Source organism: Mustela nivalis (assembly GCF_964662115.1).
Source record: "Mustela nivalis genome assembly, chromosome: 6".
Taxonomy (NCBI): Eukaryota; Metazoa; Chordata; class Mammalia; order Carnivora; family Mustelidae; genus Mustela; species Mustela nivalis.
In genome coordinates, this window is record NC_139025.1 from 27331685 (window position 1) to 27346367 (window position 14683).

The 14683-nt window shown below is 46.8% G+C and overlaps 1 protein-coding gene across 9 annotated transcripts in view; it reads right to left on the bottom strand.

Annotated features, from left to right (window-relative positions):
• Positions 1–14683, bottom strand: part of KCNK10 (potassium two pore domain channel subfamily K member 10) — a 138106-nt gene that overhangs the window by 69086 nt on the left and 54337 nt on the right. For all 9 annotated transcript variants that reach the window (XM_082736316.1, XM_082736315.1, XM_082736317.1 and 6 more), the window contains one exon: positions 5360–5694. In XM_082736316.1, coding sequence (XP_082592442.1) covers positions 5360–5694 — 335 coding nt within the window. The remainder of the gene's footprint in view (positions 1–5359; positions 5695–14683) is intronic.

Consider the following 14683-nt stretch of genomic DNA (forward strand, 5'->3'; position numbering starts at 1 on the left):
GGGTATCATGCTTAGCGAAATAAGTCAATCAGAGAAAGACAACTATCATATGATCTCTCTGATATGAGGAAGTGGAGATGCAACATGGGGGGTTAAGGGGGTAGGAGAAGAATAAATGAAACAAGATGGGATTGGGAGGGAGATAAACCATAAGTGACTCTTAATCTCACAAAACAAACTGAGGGTTGCTGAGGGGAGGGGGGTTGCGAGAAGGGGGATGTAGTTATGGACATTGGGGAGGATATGTGCTATGGTGAGTGCTGTGAAGTGTGTAAACCTGGCGATTCACAGACCTGTACCCCTGGGGATAAAAATATATTATATGTTTATAAAAAATAAAATAAATAAATACATTTTTAAAAAAATATATATGTAATTTATTGATTGTCAATTATAGCTCAATAAAAGTATAAATAATTACTATGAGAATCAAAAAGAATGAAATACAGTTGTTATTAAAATCAAATTATATATGTTTGTAATTAAGTAAATCATATTGGGAAAAAAGTAATAAATGAGCATAATCACTTTAAAAAAAAAAAAAAAAGAAACCTCCCTGACCTCCATTTGCCTTGCTGGGGCCCGCATTTGTTATGTGCTTCAAATAGCTCCACTCTGGTCATCATCAAAAAGACAAGAGGCAACCACTGCGGGTGGGGATATGGAGAAGAGAGAAGACTTGTGTCCTGCTGGTGGGAATGCAGACTGGTACAGCCACTGAGGAAAACAGTATGGAAGAGCCTTAAAAAGTTAAAAATAGAATGGCCATATGAGCCAGCAATTCCACTTCTGGGAATATGTCCAAAAAAATCAAAAACACTAACTTGAAAAAATACACACACCCTCACGCTCGTAGTAGCATTATTTACAATAGAGAAGACCCAGAAACAACCCAAGTGCCCATCAACAGAGGGGTGGGTAGAGAAACTGTAGTACATAGACCCATTGGAGTATGAACGGACCGTGATGGCATGAGGCTAAGTAAAATAAGACAGAGAAAGACAAACACTTTAGGATCTCCCTTGTATGTGGAAATCTAAAAAATAAAATAAAATAATTTTCAAAAAAAACACAAGAAACAAAGCAAAAAACAAACAAACAAACAACAACAACAACAAAACTCATAGAAAAAGAGATCAAAAGCCAAAAGTGGAATTAGGGGGAATCAGAAGAAGGTGGTTAAAAGGCACCAGCTTCGGGTTGTAAGACACATAAGTCCTAGGGATGTAAAACACAGCCTGATGACTATAGCTAACACCGCTATGTGATACACAGTTAAAGTGTTAAGAGAGTCAGTCTTGAGGGTTCTCACCACAAGGAGAAATGTTGGCTTTGTTTTTTTTTTTTTTTTTGCTTTTTGCTTTTGTTCTTTATTGTATCTATACTCGGTGATGGATGCCAAGCAAACGGCGGTATTCATTTCACAGTATATGTTCAAACCTTTCTTCTGTAGTGATGTATGTCAGTTATACCACCATACCACTGGGGGGAAGCTCCATTGCAGTAAATTCCCACTGTTGGTTTATGCACCTCTTCTCTCTGAGTTTCTTGACCTCAGCACTGTTGACTTTTGACTGGATTCATTGCTTGCTCTGCCGGGGGCTGTCCCGCGCACTGAGGACGTTCAGCAGCCTCCCTGGTCTCTACTCACCACATCCCTTTAGCAATCCCTCCAGTCACAACAACCAAAAATGTCTCCAGATGTTGTCAGATGCCCCCTGGGGGGCGAAACCCCTCAAACGTCCAGGGGACGTAGGGAACTGTTGAATGGCTATATTGTACATCTGAACTGATAAAACACTGTATGTTAAGTAACTGGAATTTAAATAAACAATTAAAAAAAAAAAAGAACCACTGCCTGAAACTCAGCTCCCAGAACAATACTAGAAGCAGCTGCAGCAGAAAGAACAATCTTTTTTTTTTTTTTTTAGCTCTCACCACCTACCAAACATTGTTCAAAGCCCTTCTCATGAATTACAGAATTTAATCCTCTCAACACCCCAAGGATGAGGGATTTTAGGCACGTTTTATTGATAATGAAGTTGGATCACAGAGAGGTTAGTAACTTGTTCATGGTGTATTTTATTCTCTTTTCTATCCCCAGCACCTCGCATGTGAGCTGATAACACAGGAACACAATAGGAACTTCCAGAATGTATGTATGAATTCCTCAGTGAGATAGTTCCCTCCATAACAGCAATCAGGTTCAGGACATTGACCCATCAGTCTCCTCTGGAGTCCCATGGCACCCCACACTAGTGGTTTTTTGGTTGTTGTTGTTTTGTTTTTCTAATTTTTATTTATTTATTTGACAGACAGAGGTCACAAGTAGGCAGAGAGGCAGGCAGAGAAAGAGGAAAGGAAGCAGACTCCGCGCGGAGCAGAGAGCCCAATGCGGGGCTCCATCGCAGGACCCTGAGATCATGACCTGAGCCAAAGGCAGAGGCTTGAACCCACTGAGCCACCCAAGTGCCCCACACCAGTGGTTTAATCCTTTTGGAAGACCATTCCCCCAGCTATGGCCATTTTCAGCTACGGCACTTCATGGGAGTTAAGCGGTTCTGGGTACTCTGTTTTTGTTATTAATAACACGAATTACACCTTCTAGCTTACCTTATGAGGAGTTCACTCAATCCAGTCAAGGATCCTGACATTACCAGATAAATACCATCAATATCATTTTTTATACCTGTCAGTCACTCCTTCCAGACTTCGGTGAAGTACAATAATACTATGTTTCCAGTTTGGAACATAACATGCTGAAAACTCTCCTCCAAGAAGTGTCTTGTGAGCACTATACACAATGCTGCTCAGACACAGAAAGTGAGAGAATGCTCCCCCTTGTCCATAAGTGTGGACATTTTCATCCTGGGAAGGAATCAGTGAACTGAAAGGCAAACCATGATCAACTTGTTCTTGATTAACACAGACTCAGCATTTAAATCTGCTTAACCTGTGTTATGAAAAAGACTGTAAATAAACCCACGTATAAACCCTTACATCACAGTGGCAGGAGATCTTAAAGTATCCCAAACCCAAGGCTCACACTCAGTGGGTGTGAGGAGAAGACAGAGAGAGATGCTTTCTGTTAGGAAGCAGGGAACTCCAATGCTTCTTGAATCTTAAAATTCTGGCAAGCGTTAAACACAAAGCAAATGTTTAAGAGAGAGCTGATTTTATAATAAAGCAAGACCACTTGAAGACCTTATAGACTCATCGTGGGAGGAAGGGCAAGGTCAAACAGACCTCACTTTGACTCCCAACTCGGCCACATTGGGGGTTGGGAAGTTACTCTGCTGTTTTAGAATCGCCTTCCTGACCTATAAAATGGGTGTAATAGTGCCAACTTAGAGGGTTGCTGGAATGATTAAATGAGATAATGAGTGTAAGGTATCTGGCTTGTAGCACGTATCTAATACAGGGTAGCTTTTTTAAATTATTACAGAAATGATCTTAAAGATGCATGTGTGTTCACATGCATACACACACTCATACACAAACACACCCTCATTTCCCAGAGCAACTTTTGACACCAAAGCAGGGGACAAGTTTTAATGGCAGCACTAGAATTAGAATCTCTACATGCTCCCTTCCTGTCCCTTCTGGCCTCTGAGTTCTTTCATGAAGGAGAGAGCCAAAGAATGGAAATACATAAACAAATAAACCAGTGCATGAGTAATCTCAGATATCTCATGGTATCCCCGATGTTATACATTTAGTTTGATCTCTCAATCCAAAGTGATTTCTCTGTCGGGCAATAATTAGATACAAAGCAATGCATAGGCTACACATAGATACAAAGATAATATGACATAATCTTTTCCTCAAGACCTCACTGTCTAAGAAAGGAAAAAATCCAAGCATGAATCTAGATTCAATTTGGAACACTTTTTAGGTTATTTTGTGTATTGCAACTAAATAGAAAGGATCTCGCTGCATATCACAGCAGCATGCATATCTCCATTCTTATTTAAAAGTATTCCAGAATTGTTTCCTTCATCTTCTATGACATTCTTAAATCTGACACAGATTGGTACAATACCCATTATCACAAATTTGATGCCATTTTCTCATGAAAAGAGGGAGAAAAAGAGAAAAAGCTATCTAAGAAAGAATAATATGAAATACTGCCCTTTGATTTTTGCATTTAAAATTTTCTTTTTAGTCAAAATTATAGGATCATAGATATGAAATTATATTTATTTCCGGGGGTGGGGAAATGTATATTTCTAATTATTTATAAGAGTCAAGTCAGATTATCAAAATTTCTTTAAAGGAATAAAATTGCTATGAAGTTTCCAGATCATAAGGAGCTCCAAAATTCCCATACCCTATCAATGTACTTTGAAATAATTATACAAATAACCAGGTCAGTCTCGCAATCCTGCAATATCCTGGATTGTAGTAGCCATTAGAATTTAATGCACATAGCGCCAGACCGGAAGGAGTCACAGGAGACTTCTTTCTCATCCTTCTTTCTCATCCTCCATCTACTGAACAATGAAGCCGCCCAACTGGGCTCCCAACCACTCCCCTTCCTCCCTCTGGGACAAGGCTCTCTGCCCTTCCCAGGCTTCTGGAGCCTCCTGTTTTATCTGCTCCCATCACACCACCCAAGATGACTCTGTCTCCCATGACCCTCCCAAACACCCCACCCCCACTTTCATTGCCCTGCTTCTCTAGATGGTAGCCCAAAGGTCTCTGCCTCTATCTGTTTATGGATATTTTTTCTTAATATCCAAGGTCTGCGAGGACCTCAGTCAGTGCCTGATGCAATATGTTCAAAGCAGCAATCCTGATTATTATTACTACTGCTATTTTTGTTATTTCGTCCCCATAAGCTCACCCAAAGGACTCTGCTGAGTACCAACAGCCTCCCATGGCCCCCCTCCCGCAATCTCGGTGGGGGGTGGGGGGGAAGCGCACGTTAATACATCCCTGCTTGTTTAAAATTCCTTCTTTGGCTTCTAAAGCACTGTCTTAGCCCAGCATCCTACACCAACTTCCAAACCAGGAAGCTAATCAGCACACAGAGGTGGCCTTGGATTTGAAAATCCAAAGCCCTTTTGCCCACTGCTGCCTCCAGCCACCTCATCCAAAAGCAGGTGAGGCAAAACCCAGCCTGCTCCTAACATCGCCACATGGAGGCTGCTGCACGCCTGGCCCCCTTCCCCCACAGAATTGCATGTCTCACTCTCTGGCTCCTTTGAGGTCCCAGCTCAAATGCCACCTCCCCGGAGAGACCCTCCCTAATCCACCACCACCATCAGAAGCATCTCAACCGGAAGCAAACTCAGTGAGCTCGAAGGACAAAACCGCAGCTGTCCCTTCAGTTGTGGCTGCCTCGCTCCCCACTCACCTGGATCAGCGTCTCCAGCTCCTGGGGGCTCACGCAGATATGATCCCGCAGGAATTCCGCCTTCTCCAAGGCAATGGTGTTCTTCTGGCTGCTCTCGAAGGGCTGCTCCAAGGCCCGGAAGACCAGACCGCCAGTGACAAGGTAGACCACCACAACCACGAAGATCGCGACGACGGTTTTCCACTTCATGACGGTCTGCAGGCCCCCCTGGGAGGCGCCTTCCATCCTGGCTACCACCGTGGCTCGGGAGGAGATGGAGAGGCGTGGGGTGGCGTAGGGCCCGTTAGTGGCACCCTTGGGCTGGCCCACGGGGGGCGCTGCTGCCGGAACGGCCACTGAGAAACAGGGCAGGGGACAGAAGAAGAGAGAGTTTGTTGATAAATACAAGACACACGACTTGTCAGAAACAAAGCACAGATGTTTTTCTCAAGCCAGCTTTCAAACGGGAGGTTGAAAACCTGGTTCACCAGGCTGGGCAGCGAGGGAATCTGATCAGCGGTGAGATGCCTGTTTGAGTTCTTGGAAAAGGAGCCCCAGGAGTTCGGGGGTCTCAAAAAAGGAGTAGTAACTGAGTTCAACATTCTTACATTTCTCTGCAAGGGCCCAATTTTGAAAGCCAAGTCTCCGTGGTTTATAATTCATCTCTTCTCTCAAGCTTCCTCGGATAAACAATGTGTAAGATGCAGGACAGACCATCATATTTGAAAAACAGACACGCTGTGCAACTTGGAGAGGGAATAAATAGGAGATGGATGCCCAGCTACTCTGTCCACCCACTGAGGACGGAGGACACCAAGAGCAAAGAGGAGATGAACATCTAGCGAGTTTCAGAGTCTCTTTCATCCGGTCCTGGTCACAAAACAAAGGGAAGAAGAGCAAGCTTGCTATCAGGCAGACGAGTCAATACTCAGACACAGTAAAGAAAGTGTGGGTTTCAGGGGTGCCTGGGTGGCTCAGAGGGTTAAAGCCTCTGCCTTCGGCTCAGGTCATGATCCCAGGGTCCTGGGACAGAGTCCCACATCAAGCTATCTGTTCAGCAGGGAGCCTGCTTCCTCCTCTCTCTCTGCCTGCCTCTCTGCCTAATTGTGATCTCTGTCTGTCGAGTAAATAAATAAAAAATCTTTAAAAGAAAGTTTGGGTTTCAGAAGATGATCAAAGTGAAAAAACAAACAAACAAACAAACCGGGGACTGGATAGAGGGAAGTAAACAATAAGTGATGTTGCATGTCAAGTAACTTGGTTTCCTAGAAAAATATAAGAATCATAAAATAAATTCTAAGCACATTTCTCAATAGAAAATGCAATGACTTTAGTGACCGAATTTTGTGTCTATTTTCCTCCAGTAAGAAGCCTTTGGAAAAGAAATTTCCCCTCGGTTTGAGAACACATCTAATTCTCAAAGGTCCCTCGTCTCTAGAAGGGCAATTTCATTACCTTGGAAATAAATTTGTGAAGCTGGAGGCTTTTCTAGAATGGCAGGAAGAGCAGGGTCGTGTTGCACACACGACGCTATCATGCACTTTAGAGATCTGTCTTGTGCAGCAGTGAATAGCAACACGTTCGATTTTCCTCTACCTTTATTACACAAATGCTTATTATGGCCTCTGTCATAGAGCAGCCTGGCTGTTGTGTAAATAAGGTATTAGGGGATGGTATTAGGTAATTACCTAAGTGGAGCAAACAGTCCCACTCCAGAGAGCGGACTGCTCGTTCTCTGCCTTCGGAAACTCAAGACAAACAAAAGCACAGAATGTCACTCCCTCCCTGTGCAGAACACCAGTGACCCTGAGGACACCCAGCCAGAAGGGTGGCCACCTCAAGGAATCCAGGTCTGCAAATACCTGCCTTTCCTCCTGCAGCCTTTTTTTTTTTTTTTTTTTAATTTATTTATTTGACAGAGAGAGATGACAAGTAGGTAGAGAGGCAGGCAGAGAGAGAGAGGAGGAAGCAGGCTCCCTGCTGAGCAGAGAGCCCGATGCGGGACTCGATCCCAGGACCCTGAGATCATGACCTGAGCCGAAGGCAGCGGCTTAACCCACTGAGCCACCCAGGCGCCCTCCTCCTGCAGCCTTAAAATCGCTTTTCTCTTTGAAAACCAAGCAGAACATCAACCTTTAATTAGACGTGATCCTAGCAAATAAAATCGTAAAATGTTAGATTTCCTTCTGACTCACTGAATGCAAAACCATCTGGAATCTCTCACTGAAAGATTTAAGAGTCCGAATCAGTACCATGGGCATCATATTCTTGCTAGTCCTTCCCTACAGAACACGACTTTCAGGCTCCTATTAACCTTTGTTGATACTGAACTACGTCTTGTCTAGGTTTCTTTCAACGTTGCCTCCACATTTCCCACTCATAACCCTCCCTGCTGCCTCTCAGTGCTCTGTGCCTCTCACCCTTCCCAGGATAACCAACCTCATGGGCGGGGGGGTGCATCACGACGGCTTGCCTGGGCCAATCCAGCAGCCTCCTAAGCGACCTCCCCTGCCTCCACACGGACCCATCTTTGACAAAGCTGGGGTTAAATACTACTTCTGGAAGCACCCCCCCCCTTTCCCCCTGTCCCCTCTGTGGTGGGCAGAATAATGGCTCCTGAAGAGGTTCACATCCTAATCCCTGGGCCCTCTGCCTACATCACCTTAAATCACAAAAGGAACTTTGCAAATGTGATTAAGTTAAGGATCGAGAGATAAGGAATTATCCCAGAATACCAGTGTCGGCCCAATGTAATCACAAAAGAGAGGCAGGAGGGTCAGAGAAAGAAAACACGTAAGAAAAGAAGCAGGGGTGACAAGCCAAGGGATGAAATCAGCTCCTAGAAACCAGAAAAGACAAGGAAGAGACTCTCCCCTAGAGGCTCCAGAAGGATCTAGCCCTGCCAACACCTTAATTTTGGCCCAATGAGACAGATTTGGAACTTCTGACCTTCAGAATCACAACATAATAAATAGGCATTGCGTTAAGCTACTAAAATGATGGCAATCTGTTACAGCAGCAATAGGAAACTCATATGCCCCTCTAGGTTAGGTCTCCTGACCTCTGCTAGGTTAGGTCGCTCTGGTCCACACTCACTGGGCTGTTTACTTGTCATTGGACTTAGAGCTTCAGGAGGGCAGGACCCAGGCCTACCCTCTCAGCTCTGTACCCAGTGTCTTGTACGGTGCCTGGCACACAATACGCTGATTGAATGAGGAATAAAAGGAGGAGAACTTGGCACATCGAAACCACACATACAATGTGGGGGAGGAGTGCTCAGTGGGAAAGAGCCAGGCACTCCGGCAGCCCTCCACAGCAGGTGCCCCAACATAGCAATGCTCTGGCCATGCCTCCGCAGTCCATGGATGTTCCTTTGGCCGGGAGCCCCCTCCCCATCTTCACATGCCTGGGAGACTCCCACCCTCCTCAGTCCCAGCTCAAAGACGCCTCCCCCGTGAAGTCGTCGTGGACTCTCCAGGCAGACTCGGCATGCCTGTCTCCCCACAAGCCAGGAAATCCCTAGGATTTCCAGGGATTCTGAAAGCTTGTCATTTGATTGTTGGATCTCCATTTCTTGGCACAGCGCCTGGCATAGAGCAAATGTTTGTTTTCTGTTGTTGTTGTTGTTGTTGTTGTTAACTCCTTCAGACTCTAAACAAAAGGCCCACCCGAAACCCCGCCATCCTCAGTGACTAGCATTTACTTAATGCCAAGTCAGCAGGAGGCGCCAAGCTCTGGTGGGGCTAAGTCAGAGTCCCTCCCGGCTTCAGGGGTTTGATAACCTACTTAGGGAACATCCTTCACAGTGTCAGGTGACGAGACATTAGGAGGAAGCCCAGTGGCAGCCTTGAGCTCAGAGGTCAGCTGCCGCTGGGCTTCCTTCACTGATTTGCATCACCGATGTTTCCGGGACTTCTAGCACCCCTGAGGCTGAGCAAAATTGGGCCTGACAAAGGTCTTTCTCAGACCAATTCCTGATGCCAGTTTGCTAAGAGGCTGTCCCCAGGAGCAGAGTCTGAATAGAATCCACCAATCCCAAGTTTCCAAAGCACCAGGAGAGTTTCAGTCCCGAAGCCATCCGTGTCTGGTTGACCACTTACTTTCTCTGTTTCTTTATCTGCTGAAGGTGGATAGTAAGGACTCCACGGCAGGGCTGCAAGGCACATGCACGGGCATAGCCACCGCGTATCCCCGCTTTGCAGATAAAGAAACTGAGTCCTGGAGAGAGTACATGGCTAACCAGAGGTCAAGGGGGCAGAAAGCGGGGGAGTCGGGATTAAAATGAAAATAATCTGACTTCAAAGTCAGTTCTCTTCTGGAGCGTAGGCACAGAAGAATAGGAAACAAAGACATTCCCCTGGTGGAAAGGGCCCTTTTATCTGAAATGTATCAATAATAGATGGGGCGTAGAAAGTAATGACCGATCGTTCCTCATGACTCCCCCGGAAAAGTATCTGGCAGCAAACGCACTGCCCAGAAGTGATGAGAAGGGAAAGGCGGGGAGGACAATATTCCTTCAGTCAATTTTCATTTTAAAATATTTCCTCACAAAGGCTCGCCCATTCCACTTTCACCTAAACTCGGGTAGATACGCGAGCACGCGCGGAAATCTGCTTCTTTGTGGTTGAGGAGGTTTGTGGTAGTTTTTTTTTTTTTTTTAAGATTTTATTTATTTATTTGAGAGAGAGACAGTGAGAGAGAGCATGAGCAAGGAGAAAGTCAGAGGGAGAAGCAGACTCCCCATGGAGCTGGGAGCCCGATGCGGGACTCGATCCCGGGACTCCAGGATCATGACCCGAGCCGAAGGCAGTCGTCCAACCAATTGAGCCACCCAGGCGCCCTGGTTCGTGGTAGTTTTGAATTTTTCAGACTTTCCCGTTCTTGCACTCAGTCAACAAACCCTGGAGTCAGCCGGGTGCCATACTTGGCGCTGGGGGACACGGAAAGGAATAGGACCCATCCCAGCCTTCAGAGTCCGTGGGAGAGTCGACCAGGATCTTACACAAGCATGAACCTAGTGCATCATCACAAGACCTTGTGTGGAGAGCGCTTGTCATTATCTGTCCCCCTTGCCAGGTGAGGCCTGAAGGCCCGGGGCAGCGGCACCCTTGGACCCATGGTCAGACACCCAACCCCAAGTGCCTCCACTCCTCCACGCCACTTGAAACAAATGACATCCCCCGGACTCAGGGTTTCTTGGGAACATGAAAGGCAGCCACCTCAGAGATGCCGCTGTCCCACAGCAACGTGACTCTGCCTATTGACCCAGGCAAAGTACAACAGATTGCAACACACTGACGAGAAGCAGAGAACTCCTGCCCTCCCCGCAACCCTCCCAGGCCTGGCATGGGTCCAGGGCCACCTACACTGGCAGCTCAGAGTCCAGAGAGCTCCAGCGCGGAACGCTGAGCCCAGAATCCCCAGTACGTGGACTTGAGGCAAGTGCAGAGGGTGGGTGTCGGGAAGAAGGAGGAATGCTGAGGAGCCTCACAGCAGCCGGTTTCACCATGACCGTCCTCTGAGAACAGAGAGAATATGCGAGGTCCTTCTGATGCCACATATGCCAACAGCCAGACCTTGTTCTTTCAGTTTCCATCTGACAGCCCTACCTTAAGGGGGCTCAGACTAGTCCTGATAAGAACACAGAGACAGTCTATACACACTAAGTGAGCAAGCCATGCATGTCCCCAGAAGGCCACCGCAGAAAAGATTTTTTCCTTTGGGTTCAGGGATTTCTCTCACCTGGTCCTCTTAAAGATTTTATTTATTTGACAGACAGAGATCACAGGTAGGCAGAGAGGCAGGCAGAGAGAGAGGAGGAAGCAGGCTCCCCACTGAGCAGAGAGCCCGATGCAGGGCTCGATCCCAGGACCTGAGATCATGACCTGAGCCGAAGGCAGAGGCTTAACCCACTCAGCCACCCAGGCGCCCCTCACCTGGTCCTCTTAAAACGCCAGGCTTTGCACCCAGATAGAAGAGACCAAGGCATCAGGAAATTTCTGGGACCCTTTAGAGACAGGGAACCAAGACGAAAGGAAACCAGACTAAAGGGAGCTGAGAACATGCTGCCACCTTGACTCTCATCTGTCCCCTCCTCTTCCTTTAGGGCAGACCCTGTCTTCTCTCACCAGAATCGCTTCCAAAGCCTCCAGTCCTGCCTCCTCGAATCCATCCTCCACATCGCAGCCAGGTGGCGCTCTTCCAGGGGTGACTCTGAACTCGGCCACCTGACACCTGTGCTCCTCTGAAGGCACCATAGTGATTTGTTAAAGCACAGGCTCCTTCCAGGATATGGTGCCTGCCTGTCTCCCCAGCCTCACCTGCTGCCACGCCCCCACACACAAACTTTGACCCTGCCAAACCAAGCAGTACCCTGACCCTTGCATGCTGAGCCACCTGCTGATGTGGCCCTTAGGGCTGTCTTGCTTCCCAGATACCTTTCTTCTCCCCACTCTTTATCTGGCCCACAATACCTCCTACTCACTTCTTGAGTCACTTCATGTGTCACCACCTCCAGGAAGTCTTCTCTGACTGCCCACCCCCCAATATAATCAGATGTCCTTCCTCTATGCTCTCCTTATGTCTCATTGTGGTGCCTAGCACAGTGCCTACAACTGAGTTGCTCCTACTTATAACTTACTTCATTCCTGAATTCATTCATGCATCCATCCATAAATTTACCAGCATTTGTGATATCAATTTTATACACTTCCCCAACAGAAAATCTGACTGCAGAATTCACTGAATCTGGTACTATGAGTAGCCCCAGTACTGTAGTACTTTTTTCCCCAGACAGACATTCAGAGCCAAGGGGTTAAAGTTCTCAGACATTGAAACAGTCTAAGGAAAGCTCCTCATGATTTGTTCAATTCCTAGAGAAGACGAGAAAGAGCCCAGGACCAGGGCTCCTCCTTGTCCATGCTGAGCTGGTCAGAACAGCCTTGTCCTTTTCCATGGCCCTGCTCAACTTCCAAGATCTGGGGCTCCCTACTTTGTGGTTTTCCCAACAGGCCCCACACTCCACCATGCTGGTGCAATGGACCCCTCTGTCGTGACTGTATGGTCAACGTCTGAAGGCACAAAGCTATGGCTGGGGCTCTGTTGTCTAGTTCCAAAATGCTTCCTGAATAATATTTTGTCTCTTATTTTTTTCTTTAAGATTTTTATTTATTTATTTGACAGAGATCACAAGTAGGCAGAGGCAGGCAGAGAGAGAGAGAGAGGAGGAAGCAGGCTCCCCACTGAGCAGAGAGTCCAATGTGGGGCTCCATCCCAGGACCCTGAGATCATGACCTGAGCCAAAGGCAAAGGCAAAGGCTTAACCCACTGAGCCACAGAGGCAGCCCCATACTTTGTATCTTACTCTAAGTTTTTTCCTCCATAATTTAAATTAACTAGAGCATTTAAAAAAAAAAAAAGAGGTTTTTCCCCTTACCTTCTGGATTAAAAATAATATAAGCAGCTGTAGTTCCCAAAATATCTCCTTTACCCTGGGGCCAAGTGTTTTAAATCCCATTGTCAGGACCTATTCCTTCCAGAAAGAGGTTTGCTTTTCCCAGGTGTTTTGTCAAAAGCAGTTACCTCTCCTCACTGGGCTCCAGGAAGGAGGACCTTTCCCAAGTAGCCTGGAGCAGGGGAATCCTTCTAAAACTCTAATCCTGCTCCTGCTTAAAACCCCAGAATTACTTCCACACCGTTTACATGGCCTCCAACGCCCCATGTGCTCAGGGCCCTCTTCCTTCCCCAGCCCTGCCCCCCCACCACATGCTGCCCTCTGACCCCGGCAAATTTCCTTGGGTAGATCACAAGTGGTTGTACTAATTGAACCAATTGGTTTTACAGACCCACAGTAGAAAACAAAACTGAAAAACGCATGTTAATCCATTTGGCAGAAAGATCCTATGACTTAAGTCTCTAAGCCAGTACACTGCCTGATTCCCTAACCTAAAGAAATCTGTTCACTGCATCCCACCCAATGATGCTGACAGAAGCAGCTAGAGATACTTTGAAAATTCCACATTTATCAGAGCATAAAATACAGAGGTGATCAGGACACTAATGTTTTCCAGTGATGAAGAGGGAGGGGCATTTAGAAACTTCATGTGCCATTTATTCACTTATTCAACAAATACATGCCAACTCTGTGCCAGGAGTAATAGCGAACTCCACGCTCAGTGTCCAGGCTGCCAAACCACCATCTGCCAGGAAGCTCAAGGGACCAATTCTTTTGAGAAGCCCAGGGCCAGTGAAACCAGTGGATGTAAGCTTCCCCCTTGCTTTGATTCTCCAATGTAGCTTTAATCCCTCTTCTACTCTCTGCTTCCTCTGCTCTGATCCAACCTTCCCTTCCCATCCCAAACCTTTCCAAAGACATCTCAGGTCCACCAGACTAAAGACCTCTCCAACTTTCTCAGCATCTTGAGGGAACCTTCCTCCATCTTCTTCAGTGACACCTGGGCTTCCCCTGAGGACACTGTCCTCTGAGTGTGGCATTCAGGTAGAGGTTGTTCAGTCTCCCTCGTCCACAATGTCAGGGCCAACCTGTCCCAGAAAAATAACACCCCATACCCTCATGTCCAAATCCCTGTTCCTTTGAGATCCAAATCCTCTGATTCCTCCACTTTTTCCTCTTCTCATGGCTGTCAGTGGTAGAGCTGCCTTCTCTCCTTGATGCCCTAAAGCTTTCGTCCAGGTCCTGTTTTCCTCCCAAGATATTTCAGTTGTTTCACAGACAATCCACCCAATACCCAAACTCCCATTTCCTTGATTTCATCACCACTACCATCATCTCCAACCCACTTCAACCAGTGACTCAGGCCGGTTCCCCAGAGCAGATCCCAAGGTGAAGATTGGTGTGGAAACAATTTATTTGGGAAATGCTTCACCAGGAGAAGCCCCTAAAGGAGTGGGGAAGCAGGGCTGGGAAGGATAGGAAGCCAAATAAGCACGAGCTCCAGCTGAAGTCCTGTCCCCTGAGCCCATGGGAGCTCTGCAGTATAAATGCCTTCTCCAAGTTTGTCCCAACTCTCTTAGTCAGTCACTGGCTACAGAAACCCCTGGAGGGACATAAATGCTCAGGAGCGTCCTGGTAAGAGATGTCAGTAGACCTAGGAAAATCTTCTCAAAAGGGATTCTTTGTAGGGACAAGCTACAGGGGGAGAAGTGCATAGACTCTGGAGGAGGGTTACACGGGGTCAGGAAGAACGTTCTGGAAGGCTGGAGGAGCACCAGTGGTTTCCACTACAGCTGCCTCCTCCTATGGCCACATCCCGAATGCCATCATCACAAGAAATGACCCTGCCTCAGTAATCCACTTCAGACCTGAGCTCCCTATCCACCCAGCTC